The sequence below is a fragment of the Ranitomeya variabilis genome, chromosome 4 (assembly GCF_051348905.1).
Source record: "Ranitomeya variabilis isolate aRanVar5 chromosome 4, aRanVar5.hap1, whole genome shotgun sequence".
Classification (NCBI taxonomy): Eukaryota; Metazoa; Chordata; class Amphibia; order Anura; family Dendrobatidae; genus Ranitomeya; species Ranitomeya variabilis.
In genome coordinates this window covers 639031318-639054103 of record NC_135235.1, presented here as the reverse complement: position 1 = coordinate 639054103, position 22786 = coordinate 639031318, and the positions used below count along the sequence as shown (strand labels likewise).

At 43.5% G+C, this 22786-nt stretch overlaps 1 protein-coding gene across 1 annotated transcript in view; it reads left to right on the top strand.

Annotated features, from left to right (window-relative positions):
* The window catches only part of LOC143768155 (uncharacterized), a 65460-nt gene extending 43621 nt beyond the window's left edge, over window positions 1-21839 (top strand). Inside the window, exons 11-13 of the mRNA XM_077256843.1 lie at window positions 11815-14086; window positions 17403-17412; window positions 20157-21839. Of these exons, the coding sequence (XP_077112958.1) occupies window positions 11815-14086; window positions 17403-17412; window positions 20157-21521 (3647 nt within the window). The 3' untranslated portion in view covers window positions 21522-21839. The remainder of the gene's footprint in view (window positions 1-11814; window positions 14087-17402; window positions 17413-20156) is intronic.
* Window positions 21840-22786: the final 947 nt, after the last annotated feature.

The window sequence follows — 22786 nt, the reverse complement described above, 5'->3', positions numbered from 1 at the left end:
ATTCTCCCTTGCGCCAGGAGATCCTGCATTGCGTAATGTAGATGCGTTTTTTCTGGCGCTGGGATTGCTTTATGACGAACCGAATTCAGTGGATCAGGCAGAGAAAATCTTGCTGGCTTTGTGTCAGGGTCAGGATGAAGCGGAGGTATATTGCCAGAAGTTTAGAAAATGGTCTGTGCTTACTCAATGGAATGAGTGTGTCCTGGCAGCAATTTTTAGAAAGGGTCTTTCTGAAGCCCTTAAGGATGTTATGGTGGGGTTCCCCACGCCTGCTGGTTTGAATGAATCAATGTCCTTGGCCATTCAAATTGATCGGCGTTTGCGCGAGCGCAAAGTTGTGCACCATTTGGCGGTGTCCTCTGAGCAGAGGCCTGAGCCTATGCAATGTGATAGGACTTTGACCAGAGCTGAACGGCAAGAACATAGACGTCAGAATGGGCTGTGTTTTTACTGTGGTGACTCCACTCATGCTATCTCTGATTGTCCTAAGCGCACTAAGCGGTTTGCTAGGTCTGTCACCATTGGTACTGTACAGCCTAAATTTCTTTTGTCGGTTACTCTGATTTGCTCTTTGTCGTCCTACTCTGTTATGGTATTTGTGGATTCGGGCGCTGCCCTGAATTTGATGGACTTGGAGTTTGCCAGGCGCTGTGGTTTTTCCTTGGAGCCTTTGCAGTATCCTATTCCATTAAGGGGAATTGATGCTACGCCTTTGGCCAAGAATAAACCTCAGTACTGGACTCAGTTGACCATGTGCATGGCTCCTGCACATCAGGAAGAAATTCGCTTTTTGGTGTTGCATAATTTGCATGATGTGGTCGTGTTGGGTTTGCCATGGCTACAGGTTCATAATCCAGTATTGGATTGGAAATCAATGTCTGTGTCTAGTTGGGGTTGTCAAGGGGTACATGGCGATGTTCCGTTGATGTCAATTTCTTCTTCCACTCCTTCTGAAGTCCCTGAGTTCTTGTCGGATTACCGGGATGTATTTGGTGAACCTAAATCTAGTGCTCTACCTCCTCATAGGGATTGTGATTGTGCTATTAATTTGATTCCTGGTAGTAAGTTTCCTAAAGGCCGACTTTTCAATTTATCTGTGCCAGAACACGCCGCTATGCAGAGTTATATAAAGGAGTCCTTGGAGAAAGGGCATATTCGCCCGTCTTCGTCACCGTTGGGAGCAGGGTTCTTTTTTGTGGCTAAGAAGGATGGTTCTCTGAGACCCTGTATAGATTACCGCCTTCTCAATAAAATCACGGTCAAATTTCAGTACCCTTTGCCTCTGCTGTCAGATTTGTTTGCTCGGATTAAGGGGGCTAGTTGGTTCACCAAAATAGATCTTCGAGGGGCGTATAATCTTATGCGTATTAAACAGGGCGATGAATGGAAAACAGCATTTAATACGCCCGAGGGCCATTTTGAGTGCCTGGTGATGCCTTTTGGGCTTTCTAATGCTCCATCTGTGTTTCAGTCCTTTATGCATGACATCTTCCGAAAGTATCTGGATAGATTCTTGATTGTATATTTGGATGATATTTTGGTCTTTTCGGATGATTGGGAGTCTCATGTTAAGCAGTTCAGAATGGTATTCCAGGTCCTTCGTGCTAATTCCCTGTTTGTGAAGGGGTCTAAATGTCTCTTTGGAGTTCAGAAGGTTTCCTTTTTGGGCTTCATTTTTTCCCCTTCTACTATCGAGATGGACCCTGTTAAAGTTCAGGCCATTTATGATTGGACTCAACCTACATCTGCGAAGAGCCTTCAGAAATTCCTGGGCTTTGCTAATTTTTACCGTCGCTTCATCGCTAACTTTTCTAGTGTGGTTAAACCTTTGACTGATTTGACAAAGAAAGGTGCTGATGTGGTGAATTGGTCCTCTGCGGCCGTTGAGGCTTTTTTCAGGAGTTGAAACGTTGCTTTTCGTCGGCCCCTGTGTTGTGTCAGCCAGATGTTTCGCTCCCTTTTCAGGTCGAGGTTGATGCTTCTGAGATTGGAGCAGGGGCTGTTTTGTCTCAAAGAAGTTCTGATTGCTCTGTGATGAAGCCATGTGCCTTCTTTTCTAGAAAGTTTTCGCCTGCTGAGCGTAATTATGATGTTGGCAATCGGGAGTTGCTGGCTATGAAGTGGGCATTCGAGGAGTGGCGACATTGGCTTGAGGGAGCCAAGCACCGCGTGGTGGTCTTGACGGATCACAAGAATCTGACTTATCTCGAGTCTGCCAAGCGGTTGAATCCTAGACAGGCTCGATGGTCGCTGTTTTTCTCCCGTTTCGATTTTGTGGTCTCCTACCTTCCAGGTACTAAGAATGTGAAGGCTGATGCCCTTTCTAGGAGTTTTGTGCCTGATTCTCCCGGAGTCCCTGAGCCGGCTGGTATTCTCAAAGAGGGGGTAATTCTGTCTGCCATCTCCCCTGATTTGCGGCGGGTGCTGCAGGAGTTTCAGGCTGATAGACCTGACCGTTGTCCAGCGGAGAAACTGTTTGTCCCGGATAGATGGACTAGTAGAGTTATTTCTGAGGTTCATTGTTCGGTGTTGGCTGGTCATCCTGGGATTTTTGGTACCAGAGATTTGGTGGCTAGGTCCTTCTGGTGGCCTTCCTTGTCACGGGATGTGCGTTCTTTTGTGCAGTCCTGTGGGACTCGGGCCAAGCCCTGCTGTTCTCGTGCCAGTGGGTTACTTTTGCCCTTGCCGGTCCCGAAGAGGCCCTGGACGCATATTTCCATGGATTTTATTTCTGATCTTCCTGTCTCTCAAAGGATGTCTGTTATCTGGGTGGTCTGTGATCGCTTTTCTAAGATGGTCCATTTGGTACCCCTGCCTAAATTACCTTCCTCCTCTGATTTGGTCCCATTATTTTTTCAGCATGTGGTTTGTTTGCATGGCATTCCGGAGAACATTGTGTCGGACAGAGGTTCCCAGTTTGTCTCTAGGTTTTGGCGGTCTTTTTGTGCTAAGATGGGCATTGATTTGTCTTTTTCTTCGGCTTTCCATCCTCAGACAAATGGCCAAACCGAACGAACCAATCAGACTTTGGAAGCCTATCTGAGATGCTTTGTTTCTGCTGATCAGGATGATTGGGTGACCTTCTTGCCTTTGGCTGAGTTCGCCCTTAATAATCGGGCTAGTTTGGCTACTTTGGTTTCGCCTTTTTATTGCAATTCTGGTTTCCATCCTCGTTTTTCTTCAGGGCAGGTTGAGCCTTCTGACTGTCCTGGTGTGGATTCTGTGGTGGACAGGTTGCAGCAAATTTGGACTCACGTAGTGGACAATTTGACGTTGTCCCAGGAGAAGGCTCAATGTTTCGCTAACCGCCGTCGCTGTGTTGGTCCCCGACTTCGTGTTGGGGATTTGGTTTGGTTGTCTTCTCGTTATGTTCCTATGAAGGTTTCTTCTCCTAAGTTTAAGCCTCATTTCATTGGTCCTTACAAGATTTCTGAAATTCTCAACCCTGTGTCATTTCGTTTGGTCCTTCCAGCTTCTTTTGCCATCCATAATGTGTTCCATAGGTCGTTGTTGCGGAGATATGTGGCGCCTATGGTTCCCTCCGTTGATCCTCCTGCTCCGGTGTTGGTCGAGGGGGAGTTGGAGTATGTGGTAGAGAAGATTTTGGATTCTCGTATTTCAAGACGGAAGCTTCAGTACCTGGTTAAATGGAAGGGCTATGGTCAGGAGGATAATTCCTGGGTTGTTGCCTCCGATGTCCATGCTGCCGATTTAGTTCGTGCCTTTCATTTGGCTCGTCCTGATCGGCCTGGGGGCCCTGGTGAGGGTTCGGTGACCCCTCCTCAAGGGGGGGTACTGTTGTGAATTCCGTTCTCGGACTCCCTCCTGTGGTCATGAATGGTACTTTGGTGAGTTCTGTCCTTGGACCCCCTCTGGTGGCTTTGAGTGGAACTGCTGGTCCTTGAGGTTGGGTTTCTCAGCTGCCCTCGTTTATTGCTATGCTGGCTTTCCTATTTAACTCCACTCAGATCGTTACTTCATGCCAGCTGTCAATGTCTCAGTATTGGTTCAGATCTCTATTGGACTTCTCAGATGACCTGTCTACTCCAGCAGAAGCTAAGTTCCTGCTACTTCATTTGTTTTTACTGCTTCTTGAATATATTTCTTAGTATTGCTTATTCTAGTCCAGCTTGCTATCATGATATTTCCTTGCTAGCTGGAAGCTCTGGGGTGCAGAGTTGCACCTCCACACCGTGAGTCGGTGTGGAGGTCTTTTTGCATACTCTGCGTGGTTTTTGTAGTTTTTTTGTGCTGACCGCATAGTTCCCTTTTCTATCCTCTGACTATTTAGTGAAGTCTGGCCTCCTTTGCTAAGACCTGTTTCATTCCTGTGTTTGTGACTTTCCTCTAAACTCACAGTCAATATATGTGGGGGGCTGCCTTTTCCTTTGGGGAATTTCTCTGAGGCAAGGTAAGGCTTCTATTTCTATCTTTAGGGGTAGTTAGCTCTTAGGCTGTGAAGAGGCGTCTAGGGAGAGTTAGGTACGCTCCACGGCTATTTCTAGTGTGTGTGATAGGAGTAGGGTTTGCGATCAGCAGAGTTCCCACTTCCCGAGAGCTTGTCCCGATTACTAGTTTAACCATCAGGTCATTCCGGGTGCTCCTAACCACCAGGTCCATAACAGGGCACTGGACTGTCCCGTTTTCTGGGTAAGGAGAGTAGCTGGAGTCAATAACAAGGGCTCCCCAGGGTCATTAGGAACTGGAACCAAGAGTCTTGCATTGATTATAGCTGCAGCTTCTGCCATGAAGGTCATTAGGCTTTCGTGGGTGAGCCTCGCTGTTCCTTCTTGAAGAAGAGTGGAGTCAAGAATTCTCCGTACTAGACCAATCATTCGTTCCCAAGATCCTCCCATATGTGAAGAGTGAGGTGGGTTGAATGACCATGTGCAACTTTGGTCACTGAGGAACATCTCGAGAATCTTATAGTCTAGATTTGAAGGTATTCCTAATTCTTTTGCTGCTCTGACGAAGTTATTACCTCTGTCTGAACGTATATGCTTGATAGGACCACGAATGGCAATAAAACATCTTAAAGCATTGATGAAGCTTGACGTGTCAAGGGACTCGATGACCTCTATGTGGACGGCTCTGATTGACATGCAAGTGAACATGACTGCCCAACGTTTACTATTGGCTTGGCCGCCTCTCGTACGACGTGTAACAACTGACCAAGGCCCAAACACATTGAGACCAACGCTGGTAAAGAGAGAATCTGGGCTGAGTCTATCTGCTGGTAGGTCAGCCATCTTTTGGGTTTGAGTCGAACCACGAAGCTTACGGCAGGTAATACATTTGTAGATGACACTACTGATGAGTCTCTTTGCACCGACGATCCACACGCCAGCAGTTCTCATGGCTCCTTCTGTAAATAGTCTTCCTTGGTGCTTGACCAGATTGTGATAGTGTTGTATGATTAGGTAGGCAACATGACAGTTTCCGGGAAGTATAAGAGGGAATTTCTCCACAGACTCCATTTCAGCTTCTTTGAGTCGGGCTCCTAGTCTCAGCAGGCCGCTGTTGTCGATGAATGGGTCGAGTTTTCTCAATGCGCTGCTCACTGGTATTGGAGCTTTGTTAATAAGACTTTGAATTTCTGCAGAGTAGGTTTCTCTTTGAACAGTGAGAATGATGTGATTTCTAGAGAATTCTAAGTCGGAAGTAACATAGGTATTTTTACAAAGATGCCAACCTTTACATTTTTCTGTGCCACAAGTTCTGGTGGTCCTGAATGAGCGAGCTATATGAGTCAGGCAGGTAATGGCTCGAATAAGCGACTTCCAACTTGAGAATCTGTCGAACCTGCAAGATCCAAGCTGGATAACAGAGGTCATTGTATGAAGTGTAGACACCTGAGGGCTGATTTCAGCATCTGAGTCCTCTCCTACTAGTTCAAAGGTGTCTGGAAAACATTCCTCAATGTGCAATAGTTTTGGTCCTGAGAGCCATGTTGTGCTTCCTAGTCAACTTGCGTCAACTGCCCTAGTTGCGTGATCTGCGAGATTCTGGTCCATGGGTATGTAATGCCACTGCTTCAGATGAACTGATCTCCTGATTCGTAGCACTCTGTTATTGACATAAACATAAAATCGCCTGGTTTCGTTGTGGATATATCCTAGGACTACTTTGCTGTCTGAACTTGGCCTGTGTCAGGTCGATATCCATTTTGGATGTGATGAACTCCGCTAAGCAACAGCTAGGACTGCGGCACAAAGCTCTAACTTGGGTATAGTGTGCCCTGGTTGTGGTGCTAGTTTGGCCTTCCCCATAATGAACCCAATGTGGCACTGACATTTGGAGTCTACAGTTTTGAGGTAGGCAACAGCGGCAATCGCTTTGACAGAAGCATCTGCAAATATGTACAGTCTTTGGCTTTGTATTTCTGAAGATTGCACAGGGGTGTATGGTCTTGGCACGTTCAGGTTTGAGAGGGCTGCTAACGAGTTCTTCCACCCTTCCCACTGGATCCTCTTGTCAGGTGGCAGAGGTGCATCCCAGTCAGATGTTTCCCTAGTTAAGTCTCTTAGTAGGGCCTTGCCTTGTATAGTAACAGGAGCTGCAAAACCCAAGGGATTGTACAGACTGTTGATGGTAGACAGGACGCCTCTGCGTGTGAAAGGCCTTTCTTCCTGGCTGACCTGAAAGGTGAAAGTGTCTGACTGTAGATTCCAGAGAAGCCCCAGGCTGCGTGGCATTGGTGAAGGGTCTGACCCCAGGTCCAGGTCTCTGAGACCATTACATAGGTCCTGAGAAGGGAATGCTTCCATGAGTTCTTGGCTGTTTGAGGCAATTTTCTGAAGCCTAAGGTTCGAGCAGGCAAGCATATCCTGAGCTCTCCTGAGAAGACTGATGGCAGTCTCATTTGAAGGCATGGCTTTCAGACAGTCGTCAACATAAAAGTCTTTTTCTATGAATTGTCTGGCATCTGCTCCGTATTCTGCTTCTCCTTCCTGAGCCGACCTTTTGATTCCATAAATGGCGACTGCAGGGGAAGTACTGTTGCCAAAGATGTGCACTCTCATGCGATACTCTGTGACTTCTTTAGTAGGATCATTGTCTCTGTACCAGAAGAATCTTAGGAAGTTCCTGTCTCTCTCTCACAAGGAAACAATGGAACAATTGCTGGATGTCAGCGATGAAGGCAATGGAATGCTTACGGAAGCGCATAAGTACTCCCAGCAGTTTGTTATTGAGGTCTGGTCCTGTCAGTAGAACGTCATTTAGGGAGACATCATTAAACTTAGCACTGGAATCAAACACGACTCTAATCTGGCCTGGTTACCAAACATGGGTAGGAACCAGCATTCTTCAGAGTCATTGAGAGTGGGAGCTAGTTCTGCGTGACCGTTTTTGAAAATCTTTTACATGAAGGAGTAAAAGTGATCTTTAATCTCTGGTTTCTTTTGCAGATTATGTTTGAGAGAGGAGAAACGTTGTAATGCTTGATTTCTGTTGTTTGGTAGACGTGGTCTGTGGGTTTTGAGGGGAAGAGGAGCGACCCAGCTGTTGGTCTCATCTTTAGCAAGTCCCTTGTCCAATATCTCTAAGAACAACTTGTTCTCTACCGACATTGGCACTTGGTTGTCCTGCTTAGTTCTCTGGAAGACTGTGCACCCTAACTGATCCTCATAGCTTCCTGACACTATACTGCTGTCGTGAGTAAAGTCTATTAAATGGATTGGCAGTTGGATGCTGTGTGGCAGTTCCCTGACATGGAACGCATTGTTACAAGGTTGAAACAGAGATGGTCGTCCTTTTTCCAATGTATTTGTCAGCATGCTTGTCACAGAAGATGGGGCGTGCATGCGTCACAAGCATACGTTGCCAATTATGACCCATCCTAGGTCTAGCTTTTGGGCATAGGGAGCATTGTGGAGTCCATTGATATGATGTCTCACTTTATAAACCTGCAGGATATCTCTCCCCAACCTCAGAATTATCTGGGCCTGATGGTCGAGTTCCGGTATAAGGTGTGCTATTCGTTTCAAGTGAGCGTGATGGATTGCTACATCTGGCGTAGGTATTTCAGATCTGTTGTCTGGGATCTGATTACATTCGATGATCGTAGGTAGCGGTAGGCAGACTTGTCCGTCTAAGGACTTGATTTGGTAGTCAGTAGCTTTCCTGCCTGCTGTTGTCACAGTACCTGCACACGTCTTTAATGAGTAGGGGGTGCTTGGCCCTTTGATGTTGAATAGGTCAAAATGTTGATCTAGCCAAGGATCGATTACTTTGATCATCCAAGATAGCATAGAGTCTTAAGGCCCCGTCTCACATAGCGATTTACCAACGATCACGACCAGTGATACGACCTGGCCGTGATCGTTGGTAAGTCGTTGTGTGGTCGCTGGGGAGCTGTCACACAGACAGCTCTCTACAGCGACCAACGATGAGGGGAACGACTTCGGCATCGTTGAAACTGTCTTCAACTATGCCGAAGTCCCCCTGCAGCACCCGGGTAACCATGGTAAACATCACCGTACAGTGAGAGCAGAGCGCAGCGGTGACGTCACTGCTGTGCTGTGCTCTCACTGTATGGCGGCACTCAGTCAGAGCAGGAAGCAGACGGCAAGGGACCTGACGGACACCGAAAGGTGAGTATGTACTGTTTTTTTTTTTTTTACATTTACGCTGGTAACCAGGGTAAACATCGGGTTACTAAGCGCGGCCCTGCGCTTAGTAACCCGATGTTTACCCTGGTTACCAGTGAAGACATCGCTGGATCGGTGTCACACACACCGATTCAGCGATGTCAGCGGGACCTCAACGACCAAAAAAAGGTCCAGGCCATTCCGACACGACCAGCGATCTCACAGCAGGGGCCTGGTCGCTGGTACGTGTCACACATAGCGAGATCGCTACTGAGGTCGCTGTTGCGTCACAAAACTTGTGACTCAGCAGCGATCTCGCTAGCGATCTCGCTATGTGAGACGGGGCCTTTACAGCTTGGTCTCTATGGTCTTTTGGGTATACTCTGACAAGGCATATTTTTGAACAGGACCTACTGTCTATTGTCCCTTTGCAGACTTCTGTACATTGTGAAGTGATCTCTGGTGTAGATGTATCAGTGTTCCTTTCCTCCCCGCCATGCTCACTGTCAGCTGGCGTGTTTTGTGTACTCCATGGCGCTGGGCCAGGGTGTAGAGCAGTGTTATGGTCTGTGGTGCCACATTCTGTGCATTTTACACTGACCTTGTAATCCTTGGCGAGATGAGTTGTGGACGAACAGCACTTGTAGCAGATACCGTTTTCTTTCAGGAAGCTTCTGCGATCTGGCATAGATTTTCCTCTGAAGGCTCTGCATTTCAGGAGAGGGTGAGGCTTCTGATGAAGTGGGCACTGCTTGTCAGGGTCCTGCACCTTTGTCTCTCATTGGGAGCAGCCAGCAGACCTGTAATTAGAACCTGGAGAAGAAACATAGGTCTTGTGTACTGCCACAGATGTTCGGCGTGGATTTGCAGGTGGTGACGGTGTGGCATATGGCATTGCAAAGTCAAAGCTGGGATCATTTCTAATTCTTGCTTGTTGGTGTATAAAGTCTACAAAAACGGAGAAGGGAGGAAATGGAACACTGTGTTTGTATTTGTACGTGGAACCATGTGTGAGCCATCTCTCCTGTAGGGCAACTTTTGGACTATAGGGTTAACACCTCTGGCTGTGTCGAGGAATGTAAGTCCCTGTAGGTCGTCTTCATATTTGGCAACTTGGACTTCCATTAGCAGGTCGCTTAGTTCTCTAAGTTTCTGGAGACCTTTGTTAGATATTTTAGGGAAGTCGTCGATTCTTTTGAACAAGGCTCGTTCTATTACCTCTGCTGAGCCATAACACTCATCCAGTCTCTTCCAGATCTCTTTGAGGCCAGTCTCAGGACAGTTTATATTAATGTCTCTGATTCTTACTGCGTGTTTGACCGACTTTTCTCCCAGGTATTTGACTAACAGGTCTATCTCCTCCCTGTGTTGTAGCCCCAAGTCTCTAATGACATTTTGGAAGGAAGCTTTCCAAGCTCTTTAACCTTCAGCTTGGTCAGTGAATTTCATGAGTCCCTTGGCAACCAGTTCACGTCGTGTGAAGAACTTGGCAAATTCTGTCATGAACCGGTTATCAGCGGAGTACACTGGTGATGGGTTGCCCTGATAGTGATGTGAGGTGCGTTCGTACCTGTTAGTATCCTCAGGGTGGTGCTAGCCGGTGTTATATTGCTTCGGTCTGACGTATAGTGTGTCAGCAGGGTGATCCACGTTGGTTACCTGGTGAGGGGCAAGGTAGTCATTAGCAGAGTTGTTTTGCCTCACATTTTCGAGTTTGTTTCTGTCCTGGAGCTGAGCCTCATGATGACTCTCGCTCACTTCGCTGGAGACGTTGTATTCTTGTTTTGGTACTGGTTCAGGGTTATAGTTTGGATCAGGAAGTTCATTAACATACTGAGATGTGCATTGTGGTGAGTCTTGCAGTGGAAACTCCAGACTCGACATACTGCTTCGGCTATGCAGCTTGGGGTTTTGCACGGCTTCTAGCGATTCTGCTTCGGTGAGGACTGCGGAAGCTTCCCTTTTTGTTGCTAGGCTTTTTAAGGTGGCATCCACTCGTGCCTTTTCTAACTGCGACCTTCTCTCTTGATTGGCTCTCTCCTCATGTATGCGTGCTTTTTCTAATTGCAACCTCTCTTGATCAGCTCTCCTCATCTGTGCGTGCTTTCTCTAATTGCGACCTTCTCTCTTGATCAGCTCTCCTCATCTATGCGTGCTTTCTCTAATTTAAGTTGCATCTCTTGGTCAGCAAAGCTCACTCGCATTTTGGCGGCTTCAGCATTTGCACGGGCAATGGCGACCGCGCTGCTGATGAATGTTGTCTTTGAGGAGACGGAAGTAACAGATCTTATCCTGTGTGATTTGTGAAACATGGTGTCTTGGGAAAGTGCTTGACTGTGCAGAGATTGCTCTAGCTGTATCTAGTCTCTGTGTAGCCGGTGACTTGAATCCCACTAGTTGGATGGCTGCCGTTTCACTGTTCTGTCCTCACTAAATAAGGCAGGCTCACGTAGCTATACAGGCAGCTAATCCGCTATACCGGAGTCCAATAAGGAGACTGTGGTTAAGTCTGTGCTTTATTAAACGTAGTGGTATATTGATGCTGTGAAACTGTAAACAATGATATACATACAATCAGTGCATGGTATAGAAGAAATACATATTACACATGATGTACATTATGCATAAACATTTAGAAAGCTAGTAACTGAACTAGGAGTACAACTAAGCTAGGCTAATATAGAGCAGAAATTATCTACAGAAAACATAAAGAAATACCGGCAATGCAATCGCAAGGGGGATGAAGTGCAGGCTTCTTTCCTTGAAGGCAGACTGAAGGAAGTGAAGAGAAAATGGAGGGAGATGTAGGCTGAGCTACCATAATGCTTTGCAAAGGGGAAGGAGAATCAGACATGGAAAAATTGGAAAAACAGAAATAGAATTGCGAACATGACTCTGACAACAAGAGGGAGACAAAACACTACAAACAAATAAAGGTATGAACAAATCAGATGGCGGAGACAATAGCACTAACTTGCAGTTTAATATATAAGGATCCACTGAACATGAAACTGCAAATGATTGGTAACAGGTGAAGTGAAACCATAACCTATAGAGAATGTGGCGTCAACAGAGAAGAGAAAATATTGAAAAGGCACAATCTGATGGCCTAACATCATAATCTACTAGTCCTTGGGTAGTAGTCTACTGTCTTTGTATGGAAATTATATAGATAATATTTCAATGCAGTGTTATTGACAAATAAAAATTTTATTCTTGGCAGATGACGGTACCAGGAGCTCAGAGGGTCATCTGATATTTTCTAAATTTGCAGCAGGGGATCAAGGTATCACATCAGATACATATGAAGAAGATATAATTATGACAGGTATACCTCAAGCCCTTCTTAGGAAAAATCTATTATCAGATCATTTTAAACAGGTCTTTTCTTTGACTTCGTTAAAGGAAAATCTGAAAAGCAAAAACCACAACAGTTCTGATGAACATGAAGTAGCTCACACAGTGGAGACGCCATTTTCATGCTCAGAATGTGGGAAATGTTTTAGTAAGAAAAAAATTCTTGTTAAACACCAGATAACTCACACAGGGCAAAAGCCATTTTCATGTTCAGAATGTGGTAAATGTTTTATGGATAAAACACATCTTGTTACACATCAAAGAACTCACACTGGTGAAAAGCCATTTTCATGCTCAGAATGTGGGAAGTGTTTTAGTGAGAAAAAAGCTCTTGTGACACATCAAATAACTCACACAGGGGACAAACCGTTTTTATGCTCCGAATGTGGGGATTTTTTTAATCTTAAATCAAATCTTGTTAGACATCAGAGAACTCACACTGGTGAAAAGCCATTTCCATGTTCGGAATGTGGGAAATGTTTTAGACGTAAATTCGATCTTATTACACATCAGAGAAGTCACACAGGGGAAAAGCCATTTTCATGTTCAGAATGTGGGAAATGTTTTATAGATAAATCATATCTTGTTAAACATCAGAGAACTCACACAGGGGAAAAGCCATTTTCATGTTCAGAATGTGGGAAATGTTTTATAGATAAATCACATCTTGTTATACATCAGAGAACTCACACAGGGGAAAAGCCATTTTCATGCTCCGAATGTGGGAAATGTTTTAGTAAGAAAAAAAATCTTGCTAAACATCAGAGACCTCACACAGGGCAAAAGCCATTTTCATGTTCAGAATGTGGGAAATGTTTTATGGATAAAACACATCTTGTTGTACATCAGAGAACTCACACAGGGCAAAAGCCATTTTCATGTTCAGAATGTGGTAAATGTTTTATGGATAAAACACATCTTGTTACACATCAAAGAACTCACACTGGTGAAAAGCCATTTTCATGCTCAGAATGTGGGAAATGTTTTAGTGAGAAAAAAGCTCTTGTGACACATCAAATAACTCACACAGGGGACAAACCGTTTTTATGTTCCGAATGTGGGGATTTTTTTAATCATAAATCAAATCTTGTTAGACATCAGAGAACTCACACTGGTGAAAAGCCATTTCCATGTTCGGAATGTGGGAAATGTTTTAGACGTAAATTCGATCTTATTACACATCAGAGAAATCACACAGGGGAAAAGCCATTTTCATGTTCAGAATGTGGGAAATGTTTTATAGATAAATCAAATCTTGTTAAACATCAGAGAACTCACACAGGGGAAAAGCCATTTTCATGTTCAGAATGTGGGAAATGTTTTATAGATAAATCACATCTAGTTATACATCAGAGAACTCACACAGGGGAAAAGCTATTTTCATGCTCAGAATGTGGGAAATGTTTTAGTGAGAAAAAAACTCTTGTTAAACATCAGAGAAATCACACAGGGGAAAAGCCATTTTCATGTTCAGAATGTGGGAAATGTTTTATAGATAAATCAAATCTTGTTAAACATCAGAGAACTCACACAGGGAAAAAGCCATTTTCATGTTCAGAATGTGGGAAATGTTTTAGGGATAAAACACATCTTGTTACACATCAGAGAACTCACACAGGGGAAAAGCCATTTTCATGTTCAGAATGTGGGAAATGTTTTATAGATAAATCAACTCTTGTTACACATCAGAGAAATCACACAGGGGAAAAGCCGTTTTCATGTTCAGAATGTGGGAAATGTTTTAGTGCAAAAAAAACTCTTGTTAAACATCAAATAACTCACACAGAGGAGAAACCGTTTTTATGTTCCGAATGTGGGGGTTCTTTTAAACAGAAATTAAATCTTGTTCTACATCAGAGAACTCACACTTATGAAAAGCCATTTTCGTGTTCAGAATGTGGGAAATGTTTTTTATTTAAATCAAATCTTGTTAGACATCAGAGAACTCACACTGGTGTAAAGCCATTTTCATGTTCGGAATGTGGGAAATGTTTTTTAGATAAATCATATCTTGTTAAACATCAGAGAACTCACACAAGGGAAAAGCCATTTTCATGTTCAGAATGTGGGAAATGTTTTACCCAGAAATTCGATCTTGTTAAACATGAAATAACTCATACAGGAGAAAAGCCACTTTTGTTTTAAATCATTACATTGTCACCATGTAACAGAAAAATTACAAGTTATAATCAAGTAAAGTCAATTTTTCTACAAGAGAAAGGAAAATCAACTCAGATCACTAACTGATTAATAGAAAATGTATATAATTATCATTGACCATTTGTTTTATAAAGTAAGTACAATCCTAATTTCTATAAAATATTTACCATATTTTCTGGTGTATAAGATGACTGGGCGTATAAGACGACCCCCAACTTTTCCATATAAAATAGAATTTTGATATACCCGCCGTATAAGACGGGGGTCATCTTATACGCCCAGTCATCTTATACGGCGTGTGGTTCCCAGGGTCTGGAGGAGAGGAGACTCTCCTTCAGGCCCTGGGATCCGTATTCATGTAAAAATAAAGAATAAAAATAAAAAATATGGATATACTCACCCCTCCGACGAACCCTGGCTGTCACCGCTGCAAGCGTCTGCCTCCGTTCCTAAGAATGCAGACAGTGAAGGACCTTCGATGACGTCGCGGTCACGTGAGCGGTCAGATGACCGCGACGTCATCGAAGGTCCTTCACTCTCTGCATTCTTAGGAACGGAGGCAGACGCTTGCAGCGGTGACAGCCAGGGTTCGTCGGAGGGGTGAATATATCCATATTTTTTATTTTTATTCTTTATTTTTTTACATGAATATGGATCCCAGGGCCTGAAGGAGAGTCTCCTCTCCTTCAGACCCTGGAAACATCCAGGATCGCTCCCTGCACACGCCGTACCCGGCATATAAGACAACCCCCGACTTTTGGGACAATTTTTAGGGGTTACAAAGTCGTCTTTTACGCCGGAAAATACGGTAATATTTCTATGTATAATTTAACCTTTCGTCACGTGGACTCCACTGGACCCCAATCAAGTTTGTTTTTGTCATATTTCCACAAGTATGAAAGGCAGTTGAGGCTACGTTCACATTTGCGTTGTGCGCCGCAGCGTCGGCGCCGCAGCGCACAACGCAAACAAAAACGCGGCAAAACGCACGCTAAAACGCTGCGTTTTGCGCCGCATGCGTCGTTTTTGCCCGCAAGTTGGACGCAAAAAAAATGCAACTTGAAGCGTTTCTTGCATCCAACGCTTGCGGCCATGCGGCGCAAAACGCAGCACAACGCATGTCCATGCGCCCCCATGTTAAGTATAGGGGCGCATGACGCATGCGGCGCCGCTGCGGCGCCCGACGCTGCGGCGCTGACCGCAAATGTGAACGTAGCCTAACTGTCTGTTTTGGTAGCTTCCTAGTACTTAATGACGCTGCATCGACTACATGTGCTACAGCAAAAAAAAAATCCCAAGGCATTTCTAGTATTTATTTTACTCACTTATATAGTGCCATTTATTCCATAGCGTTTTACAGACATTATTGGCACAATCTAAAATTCCTATCAGTCTATCTTTGAGTGTGGGAGGAATCCAAAGTACTTTGAGGAAACCCACGCAAACACAGGGAGGACATACAAACTCTTTGCATATGTTGTTCTTGGTTGGATTTGAACCCAGGACCATAGCGCGGCAAGGCTGCGGTGCTAACTACTGAGCCACCATACTGTCCACTGTGAATCATGATAAAGTTATGTGTGACGGTGATAACAAGAAGCTGGAAATAATAGACTTACCATAAAACCCAGGGTGGAACTGATACATATGTCAAACTGTGCGAAACTTAAAACGTTGCTCAAAACAATAAGAGATGGCCAATGGTCATATTTTTTATCTCTTCGATGTACATTATTTATAACATGATTAATAAGACTATAATTACCCCAAAAGAATTTCTGAAACTGTTTTTCCGATGTAATTTGTAAGAGATCATAAAAGTATGAAAGCATTAATGTAGAAATAACCAAGTTTACTGAAAAGATGACTCAATGATGACACTGAGCCTTCGTTTCTGTAATTAGGTCGATGTCAATTGTATGTGAGATCTAGTGCCCGAAAATAAACAAAACCAGATGTGATAATTGCAAGAAATTTATGTGCAATGAATTTTTTTCATAGTCTATAAGTAGCTGTTTACATTTTGTTGATTTACTAAAAATGTTATATTTTTCATTTAGCTAAGATGTTTTACCTTAAGTTCCTAATTAAAGTTAAAAATTCTTCTTTAATTTATTGGTGTGTTTTTTTTTTCAATATGAAAACTGAGGTCCAATGAACCCAACGCAAATAATAGGGTAAATATTTTGACACGACTAACTGAAGGTTAATAAAGTGCAAAACTTTAAAAAATATTGTCACCATTAGCAGTACCATATATATGTTGAGTAGTCCTGAAATCTGCAGAGAAACCGAGTCAGCTTCAGCAAGTGAATATAAAAATGAAAAAAGTTTTGCTGGATTTTTATAAAAAATCCTTAACATCCTTCTGCAGTACCACACTTCAAAGGCTGCTATTCTTCTTCTGTCTTTTTTTTTATTGTTTATGTTTGGGATCAGTATGTTACCACAAAAAGAATGAAAACTAAGTAAAAGCCTTGTCTATGTCGCCAGTGAAATGTTACTTGTGCAATTTGATTTCCTCCTGTTAGATAATATGGGTCATAACTTCTAAGGAACATTTTGATAATATGTTAGTCATGATTCTGTCTATCATTGTCCCTGTTGAAGGAGTTTGTCCCATCAGTGTTTTCTGACTTTTTTCTGCCTCCACCAGTTTATGTCAATTGAGGTTTGGAATATGAAGTGCACAGGATCATGGATTCTCGGAGGGTCAGAGACTCCAATATCTCGTTGATTGGAAGGGATATGGATCCGAGGAGGGATCTTGGGTTCAGGCTCATTTGATCTGGTCAGAGCCTTCTGTAGAAGGTTTGCTGGGAAACCTGGGGGTCTGGTGGCCCCCCTAAAAGAGGAGGTACTGTCATGATTCTGCCTATCAGTGTGTCTGGATGCAGTTAATTAGAGTTCTGCCATCCAATCTAGGATAGAGCGTGATGACTGTCAGTGTCTTGAGGGACAATTTAGCCATCCAATCAGGTCCACGGCGTGCCAAAGCTTCATCCATGTGCCCCCTGTTATGAATAATTATCTGGCTATTTAGTCAGCTCTGTTCCTTAAATTACGGCCAATTGTAGCTTTGCTCAACAGGGGTGTGTGGTCCTAGTCTTGTATTCTGATCTTTATTGCTCAACCTTCAATTTGCTTCTGACCTTGCATTTGACTTGCCCTTTGTTCATAATCCGCTACCTTCTTGGAATTCTGATCCAGTACTTCGGACTGTGACATGACTATGCCTTTGTTTCACCCCTCTGTCTGTGATGTACTCCCTGACTTTTGACCTTGAACCTCTAGACTACTCAGCGTAAGGGCTTCTCATTGAGCAGTGACTAGCGTCAGTTTATGTGTTCACATGCTCTGTGACCAAGTGGTAAACCTGACACAGATGATGCAGGATCTGGCCAAGTAATGCCAGAGTATTAAATCGTCACAATATCGATTGCAGTGTCAGATAATTAGTTTGATGAAAACTTCCCACTGCTCTCCACTACTGGCAGTGGCTGTGATGTCAGTATCCTCTAATTGTCATGTCAGATGCTGTTCAGACCAGGTCGTTCGACAGACAGCGGTAATTCCGCTTTTGTCCACTATGCGCTCATTGGCGTTGGCTAGATTTTATCTAGCTTGTCCGGGGTTAATTTACCTGGTGCTCGGATTGGAAGCTGGGCCATGCCCACTGCCTTTAAATAGTTCTCCTGAACATTGGGCGTCGCCGATTATAGCTTCTGTCTTGTGCGTGGTTATCTCGGTCTGGAGTGGTGAGCTAGTAGTTGGAGTATCGTTGCTGGTGGTGTATTTCCCTTTGTCTTATTTTCTCCTTCCCATATTTGTATTTGTTTTGCCCTATGCACTTATAGTGTATTCCTGAGTGACTGCGGCGTGGTGCTTATTTTTCCGTTATCCTTGTCTGTGCTAACTGTGGGTATTGGAGTGTGGTCTCTTCACTGGGTGGTGGGTGGTAGTTTCAGCCTAGGGTTGAAACAGGAGATAGGGCGAGGGTGGAGGCTCAGACATGCACACCATCAGTGTAAACTCTGGGAGAGGGTCAGTCAGGGTTTCCCTAGTCTGAGGGAAATCACAGGGGCCCGGGTTATTAGCTCTTTCCTACCTAGGTCTCCCGTGACATTATAATCAACCAACATTATTTCCATGGATCCCATGATTTCCATAACCCGCCAGTTGGAGGTGCTGTCCCTACAGGTCACTGAGTTGAGGGGGGCAGTGCAGCAACAGGCACTAGCAGTATCTAATGTGCAAGCCGGAGTTACAGGTAAAGTTGCTGAGCCTAAGTTTCCTTTGCCTGAAAAGTTTGCTGGGGAACGTAGTAAATTTGTTTCTTTTCGTGAAGCTTGCAAACTGTATTTCCGTATGCGCCCAATCTCCTCCGGTAATGAGGCTCAGCGTGTGGGCCTGGTGTTGTCATTATTAGGCGGGGATCCCTGTTGTGAATCCGCTTTTTGGGCTCCCCTGGTGGTTGCTGGTGGTACTGGTGACTTGTGTGTGCTTTGCTGTCTCAGTTCACCTGCTCCCATCAGTGTTTGGGAGTTTCCTATTTAGCCTTGCTCTCCAGTCATTTCCTTGCCGGTCATCATTGTAACCAGAGCCTTCGGTTGCATGTTCCTGCTACTAGTCTGCTGATCAGCTAAGTGGACTTTGTCCTTTTGTTTTGTATCTTTTGTCCAGTTTGCAGTTTTTGTTATTCTCTGTAGCTGGAAGCTCTTGCGGGCTGAAATTGCCACTCCTGTGTCATGAGTTGACACAGGAGTCTTAAAGTAATTTCAGGATGGTTTTTTGAAAGGGTTTTCAGTTGACCGTGAAGTCCTCTTTTGTATCCTTCTGCTATCTAGTAAGTGGACCTCTCTTTGCTAAATCTACTTTCATACTGTGTATGTCTTTTCCTCTTAACTCACTGTTATTACATGTGGGGGGCTGCTATCATCTTTTGGGGTATTTTCCTAGAGGTAAGCCAGGTCTGTTCCTTCCTCTACCAGGCGTAGTTAGTCCTCCGGCTGGCGCGTGGCATTTAGGAAGTCGTAGGTGTGCTCCCTGGCTACTATTAGTTGTGTGGTAGATTCAGCTCACGGTCAGCTCGAGATTCCATCACCCAGAGCTCGTCCGTTATTTTTGTGTTCTGATGTTTCCTTGCCATTGGGAATCATGACAGTATGACCGGCCTGTGTTAAAGTTATTGGCAGAAGAAAGGAGAGAAAAAAGAAGTCTGTAGATTTTTATTTTTTTTTTTCCCCTATGCTTGGTCCATAGTTGGATCAGTTGTATTTCAGCTCTAATTACAGCCTTTGCCTTTCTCTCCTTATAATCCGTGAATGGCTCTGAGCTCACATGTTTAAAGATGGATCCTCAGAGTTTGGCTGCAGGTTTAAATAATCTTGCTACGAAGGTTCAAAATTTACAAGATTTTGTTATACATGCTCCTATTTCTGAACCTAAAATCCCTACACCAGAGGTGTTTTCCGGTGATAGATCTCGGTTTCTGAATTTCAAATATAATTGTAAATTATTCCTTTCTCTCAGACCTCACTCCTCAGGAGATCCTGTCCAGCAGGTTAAGATTGTAATCTCTTTGCTGCGAGGTGACCCTCAAAATTGGGCATTTTCATTGGCACCAGGGGATCCTGCGTTGCTCAATGTGGATGCGTTTTTCCTGGCTTTAGGGTTGCTTTATGAGGAACCTAATTTGGAGATTCAAGCTGAAAAAGCTTTGATAGCCCTATCTCAAGGGCAAGATGAAGCTGAGATATACTGCCAAAAATTTCGTAAATGGTCTGTGCTTACTCAGTGGAATGAGTGCGCCCTGGCGGCAAATTTCAGAGAGGGCCTTTCTGATGCCGTTAAAGATGTTATGGTCGGGTTCCCTGCGCCTACAGGTCTGAATGAGTCCATGACAATGGCTATTCAGATTGATCGGCGTTTGCGGGAGCGCAAACCCGTGCACCATTTGGCGGTATCTTCTGATGAGACGCCAGAGAAAATGCAATGTGACAGAATTATGTCCAGAAGCGAGCGGCAGAATTATAGGCGTAAAAACAGGTCTTTTCTTTGACTTCGTTAAAGGAAAATCTGAAAAGCAAAAACCACAACAGTTCTGATGAACATGAAGTAGCTCACACAGTGGAGACGCCATTTTCATGCTCAGAATGTGGGAAATGTTTTAGTAAGAAAAAAATTCTTGTTAAACACCAGATAACTCACACAGGGCAAAAGCCATTTTCATGTTCAGAATGTGGGAAATGTTTTAGTGAGAAAAAAGCTCTTGTGACACATCAAATAACTCACACAGGGGACAAACCGTTTTTATGTTCCGAATGTGGGGATTTTTTTAATCATAAATCAAATCTTGTTAGACATCAGAGAACTCACACTGGTGAAAAGCCATTTCCATGTTCGGAATGTGGGAAATGTTTTAGACGTAAATTCGATCTTATTACACATCAGAGAAATCACACAGGGGAAAAGCCATTTTCATGTTCAGAATGTGGGAAATGTTTTATAGATAAATCAAATCTTGTTAAACATCAGAGAACTCACACAGGGGAAAAGCCATTTTCATGTTCAGAATGTGGGAAATGTTTTATAGATAAATCACATCTAGTTATACATCAGAGAACTCACACAGGGGAAAAGCTATTTTCATGCTCAGAATGTGGGAAATGTTTTAGTGAGAAAAAAACTCTTGTTAAACATCAGAGAAATCACACAGGGGAAAAGCCATTTTCATGTTCAGAATGTGGGAAATGTTTTATAGATAAATCAAATCTTGTTAAACATCAGAGAACTCACACAGGGAAAAAGCCATTTTCATGTTCAGAATGTGGGAAATGTTTTAGGGATAAAACACATCTTGTTACACATCAGAGAACTCACACAGGGGAAAAGCCATTTTCATGTTCAGAATGTGGGAAATGTTTTATAGATAAATCAACTCTTGTTACACATCAGAGAAATCACACAGGGGAAAAGCCGTTTTCATGTTCAGAATGTGGGAAATGTTTTAGTGCAAAAAAAACTCTTGTTAAACATCAAATAACTCACACAGAGGAGAAACCGTTTTTATGTTCCGAATGTGGGGGTTCTTTTAAACAGAAATTAAATCTTGTTCTACATCAGAGAACTCACACTTATGAAAAGCCATTTTCGTGTTCAGAATGTGGGAAATGTTTTTTATTTAAATCAAATCTTGTTAGACATCAGAGAACTCACACTGGTGAAAAGCCATTTTCATGTTCGGAATGTGGGAAATGTTTTTTAGATAAATCATATCTTGTTAAACATCAGAGAACTCACACAAGGGAAAAGCCATTTTCATGTTCAGAATGTGGGAAATGTTTTACCCAGAAATTCGATCTTGTTAAACATGAAATAACTCATACAGGAGAAAAGCCACTTTTGTTTTAAATCATTACATTGTCACCATGTAACAGAAAAATTACAAGTTATAATCAAGTAAAGTCAATTTTCTACAAGAGAAAGGAAAATCAACTCAGATCACTAACTGATTAATAGAAAATGTATATAATTATCATTGACCATTTGTTTTATAAAGTAAGTACAATCCTAATTTCTATAAAATATTTACCGTATTTTCTGGTGTATAAGATGACTGGGCGTATAAGACGACCCCCAACTTTTCCATATAAAATAGAATTTTGATATACCCGCCGTATAAGACGGGGGTCATCTTATAAGCCCAGTCATCTTATACGGCGTGTGGTTCCCAGGGTCTGGAGGAGAGGAGACTCTCCTTCAGGCCCTGGGATCCGTATTCATGTAAAAATAAAGAATAAAAAAAAAAAATATGGATATACTCACCCCTCCGACGAACCCTGGCTGTCACCGCTGCAAGCGTCTGCCTCCGTTCCTAAGAATGCAGACAGTGAAGGACCTTCGATGACGTCGCGGTCACGTGAGCGGTCAGATGACCGCGACGTCATCGAAGGTCCTTCACTCTCTGCATTCTTAGGAACGGAGGCAGACGCTTGCAGCGGTGACAGCCAGGGTTCGTCGGAGGGGTGAATATATCCATATTTTTTATTTTTATTCTTTATTTTTTTACATGAATATGGATCCCAGGGCCTGAAGGAGAGTCTTCTCTCCTTCAGACCCTGGAAACATCCAGGATCGCTCCCTGCACACGCCGTACCCGGCGTATAAGACAACCCCCGACTTTTGGGACAATTTTTAGGGGTTACAAAGTCGTCTTTTACGCCGGAAAATACGGTAATATTTCTATGTTTAATTTAACCTTTCGTCACGTGGACTCCACTGGACCCCAATCAAGTTTGTTTTTGTCATATTTCCACAAGTATGAAAGGCAGTTAACTGTCTGTTTTGGTAGCTTCCTAGTACTTAATGACGCTGCATCGACTACATGTGCTACAGCAAAAAAAAAATCCCAAGGCATTTCTAGTATTTATTTTACTCACTTATATAGTGCCATTTATTCCATAGCGTTTTACAGACATTATTGGCACAATCTAAAATTCCTATCAGTCTATCTTTGGAGTGTGGGAGGAATCCAAAGTACTTTGAGGAAACCCACGCAAACACAGGGAGGACATACAAACTCTTTGCATATGTTGTTCTTGGTTGGATTTGAACCCAGGACCATAGCGCGGCAAGGCTGCGGTGCTAACTACTGAGCCACCATACTGTCCACTGTG